Source organism: Hydra viridissima, unplaced genomic scaffold (genome assembly GCF_058129835.1).
Source record: "Hydra viridissima isolate aposymbiotic clone 2 unplaced genomic scaffold, HvirCarnegie_v1 scaffold_4, whole genome shotgun sequence".
NCBI classification, from domain to species: Eukaryota; Metazoa; Cnidaria; class Hydrozoa; order Anthoathecata; family Hydridae; genus Hydra; species Hydra viridissima.
This window is the reverse complement of record NW_028324303.1, coordinates 1,914,435-1,937,151: the sequence shown is the minus strand read 5'-3', so window position 1 is coordinate 1,937,151 and position 22,717 is coordinate 1,914,435. Positions and strand designations below refer to the sequence as shown.

The following is a 22,717-nucleotide window of genomic DNA, read 5'->3' as shown; positions in this document are numbered from 1 at the left end:
ACACATGCAACCGAGCCAGTGTTATTGAGTTCGTTCGGTTTTAGTTTTTTGTATAAAAGCGTCTTAGTAAAGCAATTTTTAAACTGACCTAAAACAATGTTTCTGAGTTTTTGGATTGACTATTTTTTAAAGATAAAAAAGTCTAATAATGGATTCCCTGGAAATAAGCAATTTAGAAGTTGTGCCAATGGTGGATTCACGATTCGTTGTGCCTTCCAGAGTATTATTCAATCAGGTACAAAATGCTTACTTATTGAAATTATTTTTCCCCTTGAGAATATTTTCTGCCATTCTTTTAAACTTGACAAAAGCGAAATCTTATTATTTTTTTTTAGAACGGTGTTAAAAGAACTTGGGATTACATCGAAGCACACGATGCGTAAGTTTAAAACTTAAGGGTGTAACTGGAGCTTTATTTATTTTTTTTTCTTCTGTTTTTTAACAGCAAAACGGGTTTATAGTTTTATATGTCGTGCTGCACACCCTGTGTATTCTTGTTGAATAAACTTTTCCCAATACTATTGTTCATTTTCATGGCTTTGTTACGCGATTAAAATCTGATTAACAGCTCGGAATTTTTTTTTTTTTTGAAAAATCCATCTCATTAACTATTAAGATAAGAGTTGAATTTTCTTCGCTTGTTTGGTCACGGATTTCTCACAAACCTTTCATCAGCTCTCTCTGTGTTCCTTTTTACCCCCTCTGCACCTATCTTAAGGTTGATAGAGAAATTTCAGCAGTTTGGGTGAAAAGAACGTTTGATTGTTTCATAGGGTGGCTGTTCTTCTGTATAACACCACAAGGAAAGCTTTTGTTCTGGTAAAGCAATTTAGACCAGGTAGAAAGATTGTTTTGTTTTTAATATTCCAGAGCATTTCATTTTAATCACGGATGTGTACAATGTATTTATCAAATTTAGGCGCTTTTTTTTTTTTTTAGCTCTTTATATGGCGATAAATGCAAGAGCCAACACTCAAGATATATCTGTGGTGAAAAAAGAGAATAAAGATTTTAAAATATCTGTCCCCTTTGAAAAAGGCGTCTCATATGAACTTTGCGCTGGCATAGTTGACAAAAATTGCCCGCTCGTTGAAGTTGCACAAGCAGAGTTGATGGAGGAAACTGGTTATAAAGTTCCTATCGATGCGATAAAGCCATTGTTCGAGCAACATGCTGTGGGTTTTTCTGGTAATCGTTCTACATTATTCTTTGCAGAGGTTACAGATGAGATGAAAGTGAGTAAAGGTGGTGGAAATCCTCACGAGGGAGAGTTCATTGAGTTGTTTTACTTACCTTTGGATGAGGCGAAACAATTTATATTCAATAACCAATACCCTAAACCTGCATCTCTCATTGCAGCTTTCGGTTGGTATTTTATGAACAACTCATCATAAATTTTTTAATCTAGGTTTACATATTTACATAAACCGGTAAATTTTTAGTTGAGATAATAATAGTAATAGTAGTAATTAAATTTAAGAGAAAAAAAAATAAAGAAAAGATGACCTATTTTTGATAACGCAAAATACTGCACTCTAGATCTACACTTAATAATATGATTTTTCTGACATTAGGTATTTAGAGAAGTCTTAGTTAAAGGCCTGGATGGAGTAGTTCTCTTGCATTCCGATTTAATAGTGGCTCCGTAATAGGCTTAAAGACGATCTTACTTAGTATCGTCTTTAAGCCGAGGATGGGATGGTCTTTAAGCCTAGGATGGGATGGTCTTTAAGCCTAGGATAGGATGGTCTTTAGGAAGGATCGTCTTTAAGCCTAGCGTTTGTGTGACGAGCCTTTTCTTAACTTCTCCTCTAAACTTAGGCGTCTACATAAGTTAAATCTTTTTCAAACATACTGCTTAATTTACTAAAAGTGATTCAGATTAAGTAGCATGCAGAATTGCCTTTTTTGTCTTTTCATTGGTTTTTCATTTTGCTTCGAAAAATTCTAATTAATGTTTTATTTTTTGCCTCTAACTTGTGTGCCGAAATGATTGCATAAGATTCTTATCCTGATACGGATTGTTGTGGATCAGTTTGAAAGGCCTTCGTGATCATTAAAGAAATGCTATCAAAAAAATACATTTTATTTCATATAAAACCGAGAGGAATGTATTTACTTTCAAAATACTTTTAACTTTGCTCGTTTATCAATTGAACATAACTTTAGTTTAAACGTTCGAAATTTTTATACCCATTTCAGTCAGCTGCTCACTAACGTCACATTCTTCGTTTTGTGAAGCTACCTGCAGAATAGGCATATTGTAATGCGGGGGGATTAAGTAACTGTTTTGGAATTGATGTGCCATAAACTCATAAAAACCGATTGGAGGTGGCGGATTAAATAAAGGAAGTGGAAATATCGGCATACTGGGTGTGTACTCTGAAGCAAAAGGCGAAAGTGAGCTTTGTATTACGTCATTTTCATTTGTAAAACTTTCGTTGTTTGAACCGTCTGGTATAAAATTGGTCGAGGTAGAACTTTGGTTTCCAAGCATCACTTGCAACATCCCGATCTTCATTTCAGCATCTAATGCTAAATTTTCAATTGTTTGGTTTAAAATGATAATATCTTGTCTCAAATTATCCGCTGTGTTTTTTAAAAACGAATTCTCGCGAATCAATGAATTTCGATGCAGACGAATGGCTTGGTACTGTCTTTCCAAGGCGTATCTATCGAGGTCTGAAATATTTTTAGTAAAAGAACTTTTGTAGTCTTTACTTTCCGCAGGAGAAAAACGTGAGTTACCCGCTTGTTTGTTAGACCGGCATTTTCCAGTTGTTGGTACGCGACGATGATCTATTAAAACAGTAATAGGTTGAAGGATATCGTTCGATTCCCTAGGGGAAAACTCGCGTAACACTATTTGACGTTTCTTTAAATCAAAGTCGATAGCACTGGCTGAATAACTCAGAACTTCATCTGTATTCTCATAACCCTCAGCTGAATTTTTACTCGTGTGCAACGAGAGAGACGATGAGTAACCGCTTAAAGTATCTTCGTTGACAACTTCGTTCGGCGAGTATTGGTGAATCTTGTCAGCAGAGCCAGAAGTAATTAAGGTAGGGTTTTTTGGAGAAGATTTGATGTTAGTGATAATTAAGTCATTCAAAAACTCTGAACTTTTCAACGAATTCTTTAGGTTCTTCAACTCTTCGATATATTTTTGAACTAAGCTTTGACTAAGTTGCAATTTTTTTTCTGTATCTAAAAAATTTTGACGAAAGAATTTCGTGTCTTCGACAGCTTCTCTAGTACGATTTTCAGCTATTTTAATTTCATTCTCTAATCTTCCAGCGTTACTTGCTTCATTTGCGACCCGACTTTCAAGATCATGAATTGATTTTTCATAGTCGCTAATTAGCCTTGTTTTACTTTCGACTTCTTTCTGAAACTTTAAGTCAAGCTCATTTTTTTCTTCAACTAATGTTCTAACGGTCTTTTCCATCTCCTTCATACGCAATTTGTTTTCTTTTCTCAATCGTTTCATGTCGCACTTATGAAGTTCCTTAAGCTTTTCCACTTCAGTGCGTAAGGTTAAGTCGAATGCATCAATTTTTTTTTTTAATGCTTGTGTTTCAGTGAAGAACGAGTTTTTTATTTTAGAAATTTCGACTTCGTATTCTTCTCTATCGTCCATAACCTGACACTTCAACTTTAAGAGTAATTCGTCATCTTCCTTTGCTTTCTTATTTAATTCAGCGCATTCTATTTTGTAGTTTGTAGCAACAATACGAAGTTCTTCCATTTCGTTGACAAATGTTTCAACATTATCTTGGAGGTTTTCGTACTCTTCTTTTAAGCATTCTTTTAAAACTTCTCCGCGGTCACAAGAAATTTTCAGACGAATGATTTCTTCTCCTTGTTCAGCAATTACAGCTACTTGATCAGCTAATTTACGAGATAGAATTTCAAGGGCGTGTTCAGCGGCTTTGCGTTTCTCAATTTCATGAGCCAAAATATTTGTTTCCGTTGATTCTATTTCCTCTTCTATCAAATCTATACGTTCTGCTGTTAAAGATATTCCACTAGGTTTTATCTTATCGACGAGTATTAGATCATCATCAGATAGGGTGCCTTCTTTAATTGTTAACACACTAGTTACATGACTAACTTGTGTCACCTGGAAAGTTGACGATTTAAGTAAAACCTTCCCTTCTTCCGTATAATAACGAACCTCATACAAAGCAAATTCATCTTTCGGAACGAAATTGATCTTTAGAGAAACAGTATTCGTACCATCTAGCAGTTCGGTAGAGTCCAAGACATATTGATAACTTAATGGCTCATTAATTGGGTTATCCGATGTTGAAAAGATGCCTATTTGATCATTTAAAGAAGGTAAGAAGCCTAGTAATGAAAAAGAAACAACTATTTCTTCACCTGAACAGTAAGATTCTTTAAAAGGTTGCAAAAACACAGGGGAATCAGCCATTGGAGTTTTTGTTTAGATTTTCTTATTGTTATTGTAAACTGTCGCCATTGCAATGGCTTCATTTTTTTTTTTTTTTTTAACTTATCTTTAGAGGAGTATCGTATGGACTTTACGATGGGCTATGCTATATAAACAAAAAAACTACATCTATTGGATTTTAAAATACTATCTTGAAACAACTATTAACGAGTTGGCAAGCAAAAGGCGAATAAAAATCCAGGTTTCCTCTTAAGCTCACCATTTTTTCTTACAATCTTAATCCAATAAAAAAAGGACCTGTCATCTTATCCCACTGCTACAAAATAGTCACAAAACTTGTGCAACTCATTCAATGTTATCGAACTTTGCTATTGTAGAATTAAACAAGCAAAATAAATTTGGTTGTAGCGTTTTTACTTTTAACAACAACATATATATATATCGTATGAATTTCGATTATATATTGTTTGAATATTAAGTCCAAAAGGGTCAAAGTCCGTTAAGTTAAGTGGTTAGGCATTATTCATTACCTCGTGAAATAAATGTGAATTTTTCTAGCTTTTAATTTTAACTTTAAAGCTTCGATTACTTTTTTGCTCATTTACTATAAACATTTTAGTTTTTTTTTTACAAACCTAAATGAAAAAACAGAAATTGCCATCTTTAGGGGCGCAAATTTATTAGCAAAAAATAAGAACTGGTAAGCAAGTGTAGACATGAATAAATACATGCCTGTTCATTTGACAGTAAAGGGTGTGAAACCATTAACAAGAACAGTTCATTTTTTTAAAGGTATTTTTAAAATTGTTAAGTTTAAAGGTTGTTGAGAATATTGTTGTCCTACAAGCAAATACTTTTCCTTTTTTGTTAGTGAACGTTTTAGAAATATTTTATCGATGTTATTGTAAAATAGATGAGTAAATTGAAAAGTTTGCTATAGACGGAATTTAAGAGACTAATTTTGATTATAAACGTTCTTCCAAAGCTGAACATAGATTAATAATTTGTACTAATCACCGGACATTCGCTTAATACCACCGTTTTAACGGCGAAAAACGAATAACTCCATAAATACTCGTTTTTTAATAAAACGAGGAAAATCGTTTTAATATTTGAAACTTATCAGCTGGCATTCTAAGCCATCATATTTTAATCATCTTAGTTGACAGTTTAATTGGGGAGAGCAGAAACATGTAAATACTTGATTCTAAAGCAATTAATTGCTAGTTTATTTGTTCGAGTTGTTATCAGTTACAATGTGAAAAGTGAAATCTCCTTTTTAAAAAGTGTGCAATAAAAAAATTGATAAAATCGACATGATCAATTTTTTTTGTTATCCAAATTTATATATCGTCTTTGATTTTGTAATACTTTTCGAAATAAGATGGTACGTTTTTAATTCGTTTATCTATAATGATTTTAACATTATGTCCAAAGTCCTTTTTTAAAATGGATTACTTTGGAATTATTAGTGATAATTTTTTCATTCACGAGCTTTGCAGTTTTTTAAATTGAGGATTGAACGAAACAAGAAAACTATTGATTTACCTAACGACGATGAGTAAATTGCTCTGAATATAAAATTGTTGAAAAAATAGAATTTTGTTTTTAAACTCTTATTAAACTCGCCAATAAAAAAAGCAAGGTTTTGTGATGTTTAGTTAAATAACTCGGGTAAAACTCGATATTTACAATGAGGGAAAAATAACCATTTTCTAAATGGAATGTTTTTATTCCAGTTGTCAGTACTATTAATCATACAGCTGTCTCCTGTTCAGTCCGAATAAAATATCAGAAAAATTATTTTTGTCCGGACTTAGGGACAGTACTTAAGCCAACAGGTTTCCGTCGATGACTATTCAAGAACTTAATCATCTTTCTTATAAAAGGTTTTCTTTAAAGAACAAAGTTTTTGAATTATTTCAAAAAAGAATCTTAAAATAGAATCATTTATGAGTATTAATCCACTAAAGTTAGAAAACTCATCATATATTTATTTATATATCACATATATCATATATATTTCATTAGTTAATGGTTCTGAACATATTGTTCGTTTGATTTAAACAAATAACAAACGTTCTCTTTGCGCAGCGTTTTCTTAAAAGATTTTTCATAAAATACCGGATAAACAAAAAACTCGATAAACAAAAAATTGTTGTTTTACCATAGTTTCAGTTGTTTTATCTGAAAGTAAATTGAAAGAAAATTTTCAAACGAATACTTGTGAAAAAAAGAAACGAAAAAAAAAAAAAAGATACGAGATCTAATAGAATGTTCACCTTATAATAATTATAATTCGTAAAGAGAGAAAAAAAATGGAAAACTTTCTGAATAAAATGCCATTTGACAAAACTGCAACTTTTGTTGGTCGCACAATGGCAATGCCAAAATCAAATCGTCTTGGAATAGAGAACAAAGATGAAAATGAGCGATTTGCTTATAGCCCAAACTTATCTGGGAGATGTAAAATATTCGTCGGAAGCGATTCTAAAACGAATCCATTATTTGACGAAACAGAAACATTAGAAGTTCAAAACACCGGTGAAAAGGATTCGAACGAAGATGAGAGGAACTTTGATACATCACTAACAACAGTTAACTCGAACACGCAAAAAGATTTAGAGAAAGAGCTTTTAAACGACAAAGACAGTGCCATTATAAATGATGTTTCTGCAATCATGGTACATGTTAACATTAAAGAAGCAGTGCTATGCTTCCAAGACGCAGAAAAAAGTACTAAAATAGCAAAAGAGAACAGTTTGAAAGGCTTAAATCTTTTTAGCAACACTTACTGCACAGAACGAGCAATAAAATCAAAGAATCATAAGCTTATTCTTATATTTTGGATGTTGTTGCTTGAGGCAGATTTACCACATGATTTCTACGAGAGTCTTCAAAAGTCAGATACGTTTATGACTTTCACATCAAAATTTTTTTCAAAGTTGGAAATTATGACACTTAAAGCACTGATAGATTAAACACGCCATTTAAGAAAATTTTTTAACAAGACAAAAACTCAGTTATTTTTTTTAGCAAATTTGTCACATTTAACTACAGATCTCTGCATGAATTTATGATAATCCATAAACTAGAGCATATTTAGGAATACATTTAGTGCGTATTAAGGAATCGACATAAACATTTTTAGAACTCAATTTGAATTCTAGTATTTCCCTCCAATAAAGTAATTTAGACAAAAAATTTTAAGATATTTATATTCCAAGTAAAACGATTAAATTTCTCCAAGTAGATGAAGCTAAAAAATAAAGACGAAAATATATATAAATATAAAAATATACTAAATGCATTTATGATAAATCAATGGCTTAGAATTAAATATTGTATCTTCATAAAACATTGAGAAAAGTTTGCAAACCTTGGAAAACTAGATTTAGAATATATTTTAACAAACATCTTTTGAAGGGCAGGTTTTAGGAGAAATTTAAAGCCCCTCTTCCCCCCCTACTACCTACCCCCAACAAACACACACACACACACACACACACACACACACACACACACACACACACACACACACACACACACACACACACACACACAAAAAGAAGATATTGGTACATTTCAGTACTCTTAATTCATTCTCGACCAAACTTGAAGATATTTTAACTCTAAGCCATCGATATGTATCCAAATCAGTAATTCACAAACATAAATCTTATAATAAATGCTTGTTACACATATGAAATATTATATTTTACATAAAGTACCTACCTGCTTTACAAATTGTGAAGCGTTTAGCAGTTCACTGCACCCGTAAATGATTTTTTTTTGCGGCTTTCCATGACGCTAACAAAAAAACAACAGCAACTATAAATATTATATTAGATTACACTTAATAATAGTAGTAGTAGTAGTAGTAGTAGTAGTAGTAGTAGTAGTAGTAGTAGTAGTAGTAATAATAATAATAATAATAATAATAATAATAATAATAATAATAATAATAATAATAATAATAATAATAATAATAATAATAATAATAACAATAATAACAACAACAACAATAAAAAAAATGATAATAACAACAATAATAAATTCATTATATATATATATATATATATATATATGTGTGTGTGTGTGTGTGTGTGTGTGTGTAATGAACTTAAATGATTATAAATTTTTAAGCATAAAAAAATAACAAATGTTAAACAAATGATGTAAAAAAGAATACAGGATCAATAAAAGAATTTTTTACTTTTTCATAACCTATGAGGTTTGCATATTCAATATAGTTTCCACCACCTACCATGAAAACAATAGCCTAAAGAAATTTAAATAAAGTCAAATAAAAGTTTTTCGCAATTATTTGAGATTCTATTACAAAACAAAAGTCAAATGATTACATCACTATACGGAGTTTTGTTCTTCTGTAGGGCAGCTTCATTAACTTTAAGCATCTTAGGATCAAAATACCTATACCCTTCCACCTCAGATGTAGTCTTTTGTTCCATAATAGCATCTACTATCCTGGTAACAGGAAGTTTCTTAGTCCCCACAACTAAGCTCTTTACTCCTTCCATGACAAACTGCGAACCTGTGCTCATTATTCGAGAAAACATTGCGCTATATGCATTTTGTCCTGATCCTGTTTGAATTGGACCAGCTGCAACTTTATTGAAAGTTTTCCATTTTTTTATGTATGAAATAGCACCAAGACTGCAACCAGCGACTTCTAGAGCCTTCAAATGAGCATCAAAGTCATTCTAGTAAATTCAAAAATAAAATTTATTTTATATCTACAAAAATTTATTTTGTATTCATAAAAGTTTAAAAATTCAACTCCTGAAAACAAACCCTGAATAGATCTTCAAAAATTATCAAACCTTTCTAATTTAATAGAAACAGTTCAAAAAGACAGAAAATATTTTTGCAATTATGATTAGAAATATCAATAAAATAATAAAAAATTCTTATACATACTTCTGGCATTGTTGTGGTTGACAAATAATATATCAAAAATAAACGCAGTTTGTCTTCTGGTGTACCAACTAAATAAAAAATGAAAATTTAAAGAAAAACTACATTTTTGAAAAAAATTATTAAAAATATTTTTATAATAAAACATGTAAAAGAGACTTTTAAATAACACCAACATCTGACATACAATGTACAACGTACCTTCAGGATCTTGAATCAACTCCATAACAGATTTATCCTGAATATCAAAGAATACCATTTTAAAGAGATAAGCTTTTCCTTCAGTTTAATAAATGTTAAACAAACAATAGAAAACTTCAGAAAGTAATAGCATTATTAAATGATTACCAGTGCTGACTTGCTCATAATCTTTTCTTCATTTTCAAAGAAGATATCAAGTTTTCGATGCTAATAGAAAAATAGTAATCAAAATTGATACTTAAGCTAATTGAAATTCTTTTAAATTTTATTTACATAAAATTCTTAAAAAAAAAAGGTTTTTGGAAACAAAAAGAAAAATATGATAATTCTTGATGAGAATTTATTCTGAAAAATTCATAAAGACTTTATCAATGCTTAAAATATCACCTTGATATGTTCCAGCATTGAAGTTGCAATTGTCATATGTGTATCTATCAAACGTTTTTTTTCAAGTAACATGGGGAGAGAGCTAGAAAATGATTCTTTTTTACAAAATACAGTAACCTTGAAGTAGTCAAATATTATCTATAATTTATATTACATAAATTATAAGATAAAAATGTTAATATGTAATTTGCTTTGAAGATACAATCTTTGAAAGGATTCCATTTATCATGTGTATGAAGGATGAAGAGGAATTAGATAAACAAAACAAAACAAAACAAAACAAAAAAAAAAAAAAAGAAAAAAAAAAAAAAAAAAAAAAAAAAATCTTAAAAGGAATATTTAAAAGGAATGTTGACACACCTGACAGCATTTGTCAATTTGTTAGTATTCTCTGACCACATTCCTTCTATCACTTCGTCCTCTTCATTTTGTACGCCCTTTTAATTAAATAAAAATCAATTATTATTTTAATACTATTAAAAATTAAATATTTTAACCTCTCTTAAAATTAATATCCAGGTAAAATAGTTTGCATTAAATTAACTTATTATCTTAAACTATAAACATACAAAATATAAAGATAAAGCTAAGTAAAGAAACTTTTACTTTGAAACATAAAATAAAAAATTATTTGTAAAGAACTTTTGCTTCAAATACTTTTTACCATGACGTTCTTAAGCTTTTTTACTTCTTCTTCAGAAACACGATATTCATCGAGTTCTTGTTGAATGGCTTCCGCAACAGTTGGGAAAGGGCTGAGATTAGAAAAACATAAGTCTTTTTCTGTCAACAATTTTATATACAAAAAATAAATTTTATTTTTTTTTATGTTATAAAAAAACAACCTAAAACTAGAAATTTATTAAATTTATAGAGTAACTTGATTACCTCACCTTGTTTTATGCTGCTCCCAAAATTTATCATTGCTTGATAAGTCATACTTCTTTGGTTTGTTTTTTGCTGCACCACTCTCTATTTTCACCAACTCTGGATCACTTACAGTTACACGATTCAATTCCAAGTTCTGCAAAATTATCAAATTCATAACTGTTGTATTAATGCAAAAAAGTTTTTTTTTTGCTAGTATATAAAGAAATTCTCTTCACTCATCTTTTCATGTAGTGATACATGTAAAAGACCACTATTAAATAGCAGTAAAAAATTGTGGAAAATCCACTCTTTACTAACTTAATGCAGTCTTTGTTAACTAAGGTTCTAAGATAGTACTTTAAAGTACAAACTGGTGTTAAAAACTTGTTGCAGACAAATTAATAAACAAGGAAAAGTTTTTGATTGCTTTGTGACCATTTTTGTGATTATAGTTTTTAGAACACTCAGCCAATTACCTTTAAATTACCAAATTACCATAAAAAGTTATTAAATCATTAAATTTCAAAGTTACAAAAAATGAAAAAAAATAATGTGGCATTTTTTGATTTTATTTAGGCATTGGCTCCAATAATCAAATTTACTTTTCTTAAATACAAATATTTATTATTTAAAAAGTGAGATCAGAATTTAAAATAAAACTATAATTTTGATAGTTACAACCGACTAATTTACACTATTTATGAATATATAAAAACAAAGGTTTTAAACTAATATATTATATTATATATGTTATATATAACACAGGTTTTAAATAACATTAGTAAAAAGAATAGGTTTAAGATTATTCTTTACAAGAAAAGGATTTTAATAAAACTTAAATACTTTGATGCCCCCACACCAAACCTCAAAGTTAAAAAAAGGTAAAAAATACAAAGATGCCACTTTCAATACTTGAACAACTTCACTTAAGTTTTTATTTTGCACTTAAAATGGTTTAATTATCATTTGAATTCCAGAGAAAAGTGCTGGTGCAGAAAAAGAACATAAAAAAAGGCATTGCAATCACATGTTGAAGACCTTTTAATATTTAGTTGGGAGAAAGCAAGTATTCACAATATGGTATCAATATCAAAAAAAAAAAAAAAGAAAAAAAAAAAAGAAAAAAAAAAAAGAAAAACAAGCTTCTTACAAAGACATCATGGCACAGAGCTTGATATGTCCAAGTATGGTGAAGAGGTGTACACAAGTCAATGTTTCGATCCAGAATTATTAACACAGGTCGCTGGAAACTAAACAGATTTCATTATAGTTTTATTCTTTTGGGATAATTCACCAAACATATGCAATAACTTATTTCTACAACCAATTAAAATTACCCCAATGCATAAAGCTTGTTTGTTGCTTATTAGAACAGGAGAGAATGACAGTAAAAATTGATTAATGTTTAAGATAAAAAATTACCTAAAATTACCAGACTGAATATCATTAGTAAATAAAGTGTTTCTTGTGTCTCGTAGATTTTCTCGAATTTTTTTATCTAAAGCCTAAAGAAATAAAACATTGAAACATTCAAACACATGAATCTTTTTGATAAAATTTCAAAATTAATCAAAATAAAAATAAAGTTTATACAAAAATTCTTATTAAGATTTTAAATACCTAAAAAACTATGATAAAAAAAAAATTAATCAAAAGCAATTTTCATTCATCTCTATTAACTGTTTGAACAAGTTGGTAAGGATGAATGCAAAATACAAAAACATTCTTGCGATAAAACCATGATAATGATTGCCATTAATGATCAATAAAAGTTATCCATAAAGTATAAAACTGACTTGATTTTATATAAAAGAACAGACAAACATACTTCAGCAACAATTTCCGCAGCATTTCCTTTGGCACACCTTATAATAGGAACAATCCCTATAGTATAGTAAAGTATAATATATAATAGTAAAGTACAGATTAGTAAAGTATAATATATAATAAAGTATAGTATAGTAAAGTATAATATATAATAGCAAAGTATAGTATAGTAAAGTATAATATATAATAGTAAAGTACAGATTAGTAAAGTATAATATATAATAAAGTATAGTATAGTAAAGTATAATATATAATAGCAAAGTATAGTATAGTAAAGTATAAAATATAATAGTAAAATATAGTATAGTAAAGTATAAAATATAATAGTAAAGTACAGTATAGTAAAGTATAATATATATTAGTAAAGTTAAACAATCTGATACAACTTATATGTAAAGCACATGACACATTTGTAATTTGTATTTTAAATAAAACAAAAATTTAAGAAGTTGAAAGAGAAGTGTACTAAGCTAAAAGCACCTGTAGTCACCAGAAACGAAAACAGACTATCAACAAGTGTTTCACAAATTAATTCAATTTCTGAGTCTTTCGCTTCAGGGTTGTTCATTGCTAGTTAAACAAGCAGCAGAAAAATCTTATAAAAAGTTAAAAAGAAAAATAAATACAAACTCCTCATAAAGTTCTATGCAAATACAATTAAAAAGAAGCATGTTAAAAAAAATCACTTTCATGTCCAGAAAATCAACAAAAATATTTAACTAAACATTCACCATAATAAGAAATGCTTTGTCTATCATGATATTTTACAATAAAGAAGTCTTCTTCTAGAGAAATGAAGTTCATGTATTGATCAACAACCTGGTAAAAAAAGCATAGCAAATTTTTTGGCTCAAATTTACTTTTGATCCCTTAAACTTTACAAATTCATTACAAAACTTTAAACTACAAATTAATTCATTACGAATGATATTCTGTAATGTCATTGTAAACTTTATGATACAAGTTCATTATAAACCTTAAGAAAAAAAATTCTTTACAAATTCTTAACGCAACAAACTCATTAGATATATCAAACATTTTAATTTTGAACTGATTATATCAATGTGATTATCTAACTTGGTTGACATTTCACTCAAACAGATAAAATATTTGAACTAATTTCTGCTCATTTCACAAACATCTAAAACTAAATGCATGTATATATCTATGAATTATATGCAAGGTTATGATTGAGTAATTAATAATCAAATAACCAAAGCATTCAAAGAACAGTTTTCTTTTTTATTTCAAAATTTCAAAACTTGAATTCTTTTTTGTTATTAAAATTATTCAAATAATTATATATAATTAAATAATTATTATATATTATTATATAAATTATTCAAATTTATTTCAACAATTTTCTCTAAGTGCATAGAATACTTGATAAAAAATTTCAAACTTTCAATTTGTTTTTTAATTCAAATTACTACCTTTGATGGTGTTGGTTATTAAGATTGCATGCAAAATAATTTCAAATTATATCACCCTCCTCCCTCACTCTCTTAGATGTTGAACCTATGACATTGCAAGTTTAGTTAATAGAAATTTACTTAAACCTTGAATAATGCAACATTTATTAATACCACGACAGTTTTTTTTGGCGCTGTATCAGTAACCATATTTTATTATGGATAATTTGGAAGAACTTTGGTAGAATTATAATATTTTGTTAGAATTATAGCATATTTATTCAAATATACTAGAATTCTAAGAACGTTAATAACAGAAAATTGTTAAGAAATAAAATGTTAAATATTTTTATACCTTTGCAACTAAATCAACACAATTAGATTGCAATGTTGCTGTAGCAATATCTTCTAACCGATGTCTTGAAATTGGAGAAATGAAGTTCAAATAGTATTTCTCATAAATTCCATTTTGCAAGTCCTAATGTTATAGTAACCAAACGTGTAAAAAAAAAACAACAAAATTAAACTTTAAATAATGAACAAGTAAAAAAAAATTAACCAACTTGACATATACGTCGAATGTTTTCTTCTGATGGATACACAAAATATACAGCAGGAACATCATTGATTTCATCCCGATCTGAATGCAATAGCCTAAATAAAATGGATACACAAAAGTTTACATTTATACATGCTATGTTTGTACATACTTATAAAAAATATTATTCTTTAGATTTCTTCACCTTAAGTTAGAGAGATATTATCTACATAATGGTAGTAACCACCAACAATAACGTCAACCTGTTACTTAATAGTTATATTTATATCTATAAACATTAGCAACAAATAACATTCTTCAATAATTTGGACTTAACTATTTTTATCAAACTCTAAGACTTTATTGCACGTTGAAAGATAATTTTATTTCCAGAATGTTGGACACCAACTTACACATCAAGTCTAGAGGCATACTGTGTTTTGACAGAGTAATAAACATTTTGGTGCATAAATTTTAACATACCTTTAAAATATGCCAATTGGAGTTAAATACAAATATTGAATAACTTTATTTAAAAAAAAAAACAACAAATAATTACAAGTGCAAAGTTACACCAAGTTCTCGAAGTTCTTTAAGGGTGAGCAAAGGGGAAATAATATCTTGACCAAAATGATCATAAACCAATACCTAAAAATTTTAAATGTTTATTATAAGAAAATATACAACTTAAGCAAACTGAACCATAAAAAAGGTTTAAACCAAATTGTAATTCAATTGATTGACTTATATTGGATTATTTTTAAACATAATCAAAAGAAACTCATCTAAATATGATTTGTAAATGGCTCTTAATGAATCAAACTTCCTTATTGGGAGAATGTTTTATAAATTTTAGGTCATGAATAAATATTGTTACCAAGTTATGACTAACCAAAGGTTTGCCCTAATTTTCCAAATGTTCATTAAGGTCCATAAATCTTCGTAAAAGTACATTCTAATCTCCTGAAAACTATTACCTGCTTATTTAAAAAGATTGAAGAATCCAAATCTGAAAATTTAAATTAGGTGTTTATATTATAACAGTCCTTGATGCAAAGTTAAAAGGGCTGAATTCCTAGTAAATTCAATTAAGCAGGTGCACAAAAAAAACTGTGAGTTGATGAATTCCAGGCTTAAAGTAGATATACCAAGATAATTTTGTGCAAAAAATCTATATGTTCTAAGAGTTTTCAATGCTCAAATTAATAAATGTTAATCAAATTCAAACTTTGTATCAAAATAGGCATTAAATGTACATTTTCTTTCATGCCTGGCATCTTAGAACATTTTCTAAGAATATTGGTATTGTCAGTTTGGTTCATCTTCTCTGAAGGTCAGCTGTTTTTATTCATTATAAGTATACCATCTATTGTGGCATTAGCCTTGAAAGTTGAGAAATGAGGAGCATCAACAGTAAGTAAACTTTCATACAACACTCAGCAAATATGCCATGCATAAAATTTATGTTTTGTTTCAGAGTTTCTGAATCTACCTCACCAACAAGGCTTCCAGTTTGAAACAGGTTTAGATTTGAATTACTGAACCTAAGACCATATTTTAGATTATGGGCTAAGATTTGTTGTTTTAGGTTGATAAAATGTATGCAGTTGTCACACTGACCTGTACAGCTACAGTTAAAGTGATCAAAATATTTTGATAACTTTAATTTTGAAGATAAAAAGTTCTGATCTTCCAAAATGTTTTGATCACAAAATTACATACATAAGTATGTCATACCAATCTCAAATTCCCTTTATATAGAACTGATATTGTACATCATACTCAAGATCATCTGAAATTAAACCAGGGTTGGCATTAAAAAACCCACCCAAAAAAACCCAAAAAAACCCAGTTAAAAAAACCCAAAAAAACCCGGGTTTTTTGGGGTTTTTTTAAAATAATATTTTATTTAAAGGATTCTCTTTTTTTCTGTGATTTATTTATTTCAGAAAACATTTAAACATAATTATGACTAATTAAAAGGTAATTATTATTGAAAAGAGGATATGGATATGATCAGAATATAGTATTTAATAAGAATCCAAAATTTTTAAAAGACATGATTTTTTTGAAATATTTCTGAAAAAATAGTTTTAGTATTTTTTACAATATACTTTCAGTGATCTCAGTGGCTTTCATCAACCATATCAAAGTCAGGCTTGTGTTCTATCTTACAAATTACTCAAGAAACTTTTATTCAAACAGTATTATTATTTGTGTAGCTTTAAGTATATTTAACTTGCATATTTCGATGCAATGTGTATTTTTCAGAAAAAAATCTTTATAAGAATGCCATTCGGAAGTGGAAGGAAGAAAGGATGGGAGTGGAAGGAGGTCAGTGAGATAGAAGGGGACAAAAATAGTGTTCAGTGTGACCATTGTTCAGAGAAGATTAGTGGAAAAATTGAAAGAGTTCGTATTCATTTGGAGAAGTGTAAAGAGAGAAAGAAGGACACTGATGAACAAGAACCAAGACCTGGAAGCTCAATGAGCAATATTAGCCTCTTGTCAAATGAGTCAGGTACTTCAATTTCCGAAGGATCTATTATGTCCAGCTCCACACCAGCAAAAAGGTTTAAAAGTAGTAACTTAAATAACTTTGTAGTTAGAACATCAAATGATCAGAAAGATGCCATAGACATGCAAGTTGCCCGGTTTTTTTTCAGCTCTAACATGTCTTTTAATTCAGTGGAAAATTGTGAGTTTCAGAAACTTTGCTCTCTTCTTCATCATGGGTATGTCCCACCAAGCCGAAAGAAACTGGGTGGAGATCTATTAAATGAAGTCTATGATGATCTGTCAGCTGGGATAAAGAAGGAACTGGAAACCAAAGACACGTTGGTAATTTGTCAAGATGGATGGTCTAGTATTCAGAATGACCCAATAATTGCTCACTCATTTTATGATGGAAAAAAGAGTTATCTGTACAACATAGTTGACTCAGGATCAGAAAAAAAAACTGCAGAATACTGCTTCAAAATCATCAATGAAGCTATAGTTAGCATAAAAAATGATTATAATAAGTTTGTATTTGCTGTCTGCACTGACAATGAAGCTAAGATGAAGAAAATGAAAGAGCTGATCAAACAAGAGTATCCTGATATGTTAACATATGGCTGTAATGCACACTATATGAATTTGCTACAGAAAGACATTTGCAATTCTTTTTCAACAATTCTAAAACAGGTTGTGGAAGTTCAGAAATATTTTAGAAATGTGCATATGGCCCATGGTTTGTTAAAGGAAAAAGGTGGATGTATGCCTCAGCTGCCAAATGAAACACGCTGGAACTCTCAAGTTGCCTGCATTGAGACATACCAGAAAAATCATAACTTCTACGTGGAGATCTATGGAGAGAAGATGGAAGATTTTCCAGCCAATATTGGAAGAATAATTGAGAATATAGCCATCAAACGTGAGGCAATTCGTCTTCTTAGTGAAATGAAAAAATTGGGGATTGCCTTAGACAAGATGCAGAGTGATTCTTGTCATCTCTCTGATGCAGTTCATATCTGGTATTCATTGATAAAGGATGAAGAGCTAACCATATACTATGATGCAATAAAGAAGAGATTTCAAGATGCTGTACAACCCTTTCATATTTTGGCCTATATAACTGACCATCGCTATGTAGATGATTAAAAAAGCTTCATTGATAATGATAATGAAAACATTGCAGAACAATGGTTAGAGGACAGGAACCCTGATTTCTTGGGTTTACTATACAAGTTTAACTTGAAGGACAGGGAGGTGTTCCCCAAGCAAATGTTCTCAGAATCACTGAAGGTTATCTCTCCATCAGAATGGTGGAACATCATGAAAGGAAAGGTTACTAGATCTCAAATCAGGGATAAAGAGGTTTCTGCCAATTTCTGCAGCTTTCTAGCTTCTCTACACTCCTGTCCTGCTAGCTCAGCCTCAATTGAGAGATGGTTTTCAACCTTTGGATTTGTCTGGTCGAAGATCAGGAATCGTCTTGGTGCAGATAAGGCAATGAAACTTGTGAAGATTTACAAATCATTTCACAATAGCTCAGCAGCTGACAGCAGTTCCTGTGATGATATCGAATCTGATCAATAAGTAGGTAAGTAGTAGGAAAAATCGTTTTTAACTTCAGAATAACCATCGAAATTCTGAAAAAAATTCTATTTCTATTATTTAAGTGTAATTTATATTTGTTTTAGCTTATTCTTGATGATCCCAGAGGAAGTGTTTAACTGGAAATCTGTCAAAAACATCTGAAAAGCTGACAAGAATTGAAAACTATTGTAATAATCAAACAAAGCAAAATTATGTAAGGAGAATTTTATTTACAGTTCTTCAATTTATTAAATCTTCCTTGTAAAAGCTCTTTTCAATAAATAAATATAACTATTACCATGTGTTTTTAATTATTATTTTGAAAAAATTAAATGTATAAAGATAGTTTGAATGCAAAATAGGTATTAAGTCTTTCATTTTCTAAGCAAAAAAAGCTATTTTTAAAAAAACCCAAAAAAACCCAAAAAAACCCAATAAAACCCAAAAAAACCCAGTGGGCTGGTTTTTTTTAAAAAAACCTGGGTTTTTTCCAACCCTGAATTAAACACATAGATTTCTGATACCACTTGATTGGAAATATATTTTAAATTTGCCATTGCTAAATCTCTCAAATGTTAAAAGCAATAGTAATTAATTCTCGCCAATAAAATTGCATTGAAACAATTTGGTTTAAAGTATATTGCACAATACAAGATAACGTATCCAAATTAAAACAATAAAATTACTTAAAAATAGTTTTAAAATGGCTTTAAAATGATCATAAAACCACAAACTGTATCTATTCTGGCATAAAATTGAAGTAAATTTGATTTTGGTAACTATTTCAATTTAAGTGCTTTGTGTACTTGTAAGTTAAGTACATTGTGTACTTATAAGTAACTTTAAAATTTAAAAGAAAATAAATTTCTTCGCCTTTTCAAGAGAACAAAATCAGAACATCTTAAAGAGGGAACTTTGTGTAGTAGTTTGATGTGAGAGATCATACATATGATTACCTTCTTAACGAAGAAAAGTAACCAACTGTACTTCAATTAAGCTTTAATTTTTTTTCTCTGTTCAAAAAAACTCTTGAAGTTTGTTGAACAAAGAGAAAAAAAAACAACTTAAAACAGTATTTTATTACATAAAAAGTATCAATCAATAGTTACTTATGAGGCTCCGGGTTATTGAATTAACTAAGAACTCTTCTAACTTTATTAAGACTGTAATATCTATTTTTCTCTACAGGTTTGGATACTTTAAATCACACTTTTAAAAAAAAATTGGATGAGCCATTGAGAGAACTTAGGGCTTTTATGAAGTTTTAGATTTAAAAAGAGCTGCTAATGTTACTTTTTAGGAAAAAAGCCCATATTTATGGTTGGTCATAATTTTAGAACAGTAGATATTTATAACCTAAATTTTTATATTCTTAATGTAAATAACAACTGTTCCAAGCTTCATTAAAATTCAAGATGATGGGTATCATAATGGGTATTTATTATTTATACGAAAGGATATAATATTTTATCTATACAATTTAGTTTTGTAGGTACACTATGATTCTTACCAGTGTTTAAAAAACTAGACATATTTCAAAACTTATTCAAATTCTATATTTTTATTATCTGTTAATTTGCTTAAAATTCAGCAAAACTCCAATAAATGCCTTTCTCTTTCATGCACTTTTTGAATAAAATACTCAACTCTAAATATACTTAGAGGAAACACTTTTGAGAGGTACAGACTTTAATTTTAGGTGGTATAGTTTATCAGAAACAGAAATCAAGGAAACTATTGTATTGAACCTTTATTTGTTTTTATCAAAAATAATACTATTTAATTAATACCTTCCATATTGGTTCTGCGAGTGACGACTTAGTTACATTATCATTTAAGTTTAGCATGCGCTTCACAGATTCTACAAATAAACGTAATGTTTAACAATAATAAATATAGTTTGAGAAAAGATTCCATGAATAAATAATGTTTAACAATAATAAATATAGTTTAAACAAAGTTTTGTAAAACCTTATTAAAAAATCACATCAAAATATTGCACCATTTGAAAAATGAAAACTATTAAATACTTAGTATATTACACTGGCTAACAAAAAAATATTTTTTATCGATTATATGAGATATTTTTAACACTGATTTCAAATCTAAGCTCAGTTCTATTAGTATGCTCTAATTTTTTGAGATCTTCAAGTTATTGATTTTTTAAAAATTAGCTTTTTTACTGGCATTTCGGTATAATAATTACAAAAAGGTAATCATATCTAAACAAGAGAGCTAATAAATTTGTTTCTACAAGTTGGGGAATTAAACATATAGTCCAAAAAAAATGGAAAATACTTGTCAACAGTTCAAAGCAAAGCCTCAAAAGCATCCTATTGGATAATTATTATTTTTGGTCTGTCTGAATTGGTCATTCTTTTTATTTGCAAGAAACCTATGATGACATTAAAATGATGTTTAAACCAATATCTGGAGCACAGCTAGATTATTTGTGTAGATCTAAAAATGGTTTACTTTCTATTTGATCAGCATAACTTTTTCACTAAGTTTCCATGTTATCTTTGCATGTGGAACAGTTGAATAAGAAATCAGAACAAAAGGATACAAAAAGAACGGTTTGTCATTAGAGAGAAAAAAAAGAAATTTTTCATAGACTGCAAATTTGTTATCCTAATAGAGATACTGAATTTACTAGAACAATGAATAACAAAGAGAAAGTAGCTTGGTTGTAAGTGAATAGCAAAGAGAGCAGTTCCACTAAGATCTTTAAACAATGAAAGTTCATTACTATGGGCAATGGAATAAACACATAATGGCAGACTTCTGCTGAAGTACCAATCAAGATGACATTGGAGAAGTTTACAAATATAAAAGCTAAAACTAAAAACTTTTACCCAATTGAATATTTATGAGGAAATGATATTAACTTCAACCTTTTTTAATTACTGTTATGTACTCTTTTTTTTTTATAAATCTATAAAAAAACTTATGACTCTGGCAGGATGTTTTTTACACTCCAAAATGGTAATTTTTAAAATATTGATTTATTTTTTATCTGTTTTTTCTTTCTTTACATTTTGTAAGAAAAAAAACTTTTAAAAAATACTTTGTAAATCCAGGAGCTTTCAAATCTATTTTCAGAAATACTTTGGTAAACATGTGTAAATGACCTTAATTTTGAACAAAAGAAGATCAAAAACAGATTGAAAAAAATCTTTAGTTTGGTACAAAAATCTAACTTCAGATTTAAATTCAACTTTATCAAAAGTATGTAAGAACAAAAAACTAATGCAAAAATTTTTTTATTGGCATTTTTTAAAGTGGAAATCAGTTATTTTGTAATTTTATCTATAAAAAAAAAAAAGAACAAACTTTATTACTATAATTGCTAAAGTATTTTGTGTCAAACTGAAAACAATTTTACTTTTATATCACCTAATAAAATACTTCAATACAGTCTAATAAAGTACTTTTGCATTATCTAATACAAATACTTGTAAAACTTGTATGCAAAGGTATTACTACTTTAATGTTTCTATTTGATTAAAGTTATTTGTTTTTGTTTAAAGTTTTGTAAAGTAAATTATATCATTATTATTACCCAATCTTAAGTTATCCAAAAAATATTATCCTTGTTATTGTCCTTATTATCATCCAAAGTATTGACCGTGTGTATACAGCGGCGTGTTTCAGATAATGATCAACTCTATATAAGTTTATGAGTTTTTTAAGTTTATTTTATTTGAAACCGCTCTTCTTTTTCGGTATGTTTAATTTTTGTAAAAAACTCACTGAACTAAAACTCTAGGTATGTGCATGTCTAATGGCTAAGGGCATATTTTACTTTACCTATCTGTTTTGCACGCAGGTTTATGGTCGCCATTATTTTGCCACATCATTTCCTCGTTTTTTTCAACAGTAGAATCTCGAGATAACAATTCCCCGCTTTAACGAACTTCTCGATGTAGTAAACTAAACGGCTTTACCTCGTTTTTCTTTTAACATTTTTAATGTGGAACTCTTGATATCCGAATATCGAAAGTTCGTTAAGTCGAAAAATCGATATAAGGATCACAAACATTTTCTGTC

General features: G+C 29.0%; 4 protein-coding genes and 1 long non-coding RNA gene across 9 annotated transcripts in view; 3 read left to right on the top strand and 2 right to left on the bottom strand.

Moving 5' to 3' along the window:
* Positions 1-22,717, top strand: part of LOC149889369 (uncharacterized) — a 98,649-nt gene that overhangs the window by 34,469 nt on the left and 41,463 nt on the right. The window lies entirely within an intron of this gene.
* LOC145182964 (uridine diphosphate glucose pyrophosphatase NUDT14-like) lies at positions 105-1,494 on the top strand. Its single transcript, XM_080058255.2, has 4 exons — positions 105-235; positions 336-379; positions 774-838; positions 940-1,494. The coding sequence occupies exons 1-4, from the start codon at positions 149-151 to the stop codon at positions 1,392-1,394; spliced, it is 651 nt and encodes a 216-aa protein (XP_079914381.2). The 5' UTR covers positions 105-148; the 3' UTR covers positions 1,395-1,494.
* LOC149889372 (uncharacterized) lies at positions 2,071-4,486 on the bottom strand. The gene has a single exon (XM_090084458.1). The coding sequence runs from the start codon at positions 4,433-4,435 to the stop codon at positions 2,171-2,173; it is 2,265 nt and encodes a 754-aa protein (XP_089940584.1). The 5' UTR covers positions 4,436-4,486; the 3' UTR covers positions 2,071-2,170.
* LOC145182599 (sec1 family domain-containing protein 1-like) lies at positions 7,555-22,701 on the bottom strand. 5 transcript variants are annotated; one of them, XR_016451603.1, is made up of 21 exons: positions 22,478-22,612; positions 20,458-20,528; positions 15,147-15,235; positions 14,613-14,703; positions 14,405-14,527; positions 13,369-13,456; positions 13,118-13,207; positions 12,639-12,694; positions 12,233-12,315; positions 11,961-12,060; positions 10,829-10,964; positions 10,605-10,695; positions 10,301-10,377; positions 9,941-10,022; positions 9,701-9,760; positions 9,554-9,590; positions 9,356-9,423; positions 8,779-9,138; positions 8,631-8,696; positions 8,150-8,224; positions 7,555-7,673 (listed from the first exon to the last, which is right to left on the bottom strand). XR_016451603.1 is itself a non-coding variant. In XM_090084459.1 (21 exons), exons 1-21 carry the CDS (start codon positions 22,509-22,511, stop codon positions 7,650-7,652), a joined length of 1,896 nt encoding a protein of 631 aa, XP_089940585.1. In that variant the 5' UTR covers positions 22,512-22,701; the 3' UTR covers positions 7,555-7,649. The 5 variants fall into 5 exon arrangements, 4 of the variants coding, with proteins under 4 accessions (XP_089940585.1, XP_089940587.1, XP_089940586.1 ...); XM_090084459.1 differs by having other exon boundaries at positions 10,834-10,964; positions 22,478-22,701; XM_090084461.1 differs by having other exon boundaries at positions 10,834-10,964; positions 13,118-13,232; positions 22,478-22,554.
* Positions 16,392-22,717, top strand: part of LOC149889370 (uncharacterized) — a 34,598-nt gene continuing 28,272 nt past the window's right edge. Inside the window, exon 1 of the mRNA XM_090084464.1 lies at positions 16,392-18,667. Within this exon, the coding sequence (XP_089940590.1) occupies positions 16,844-18,229 (1,386 nt within the window). The 5' untranslated portion in view covers positions 16,392-16,843 and the 3' untranslated portion in view covers positions 18,230-18,667. The remainder of the gene's footprint in view (positions 18,668-22,717) is intronic.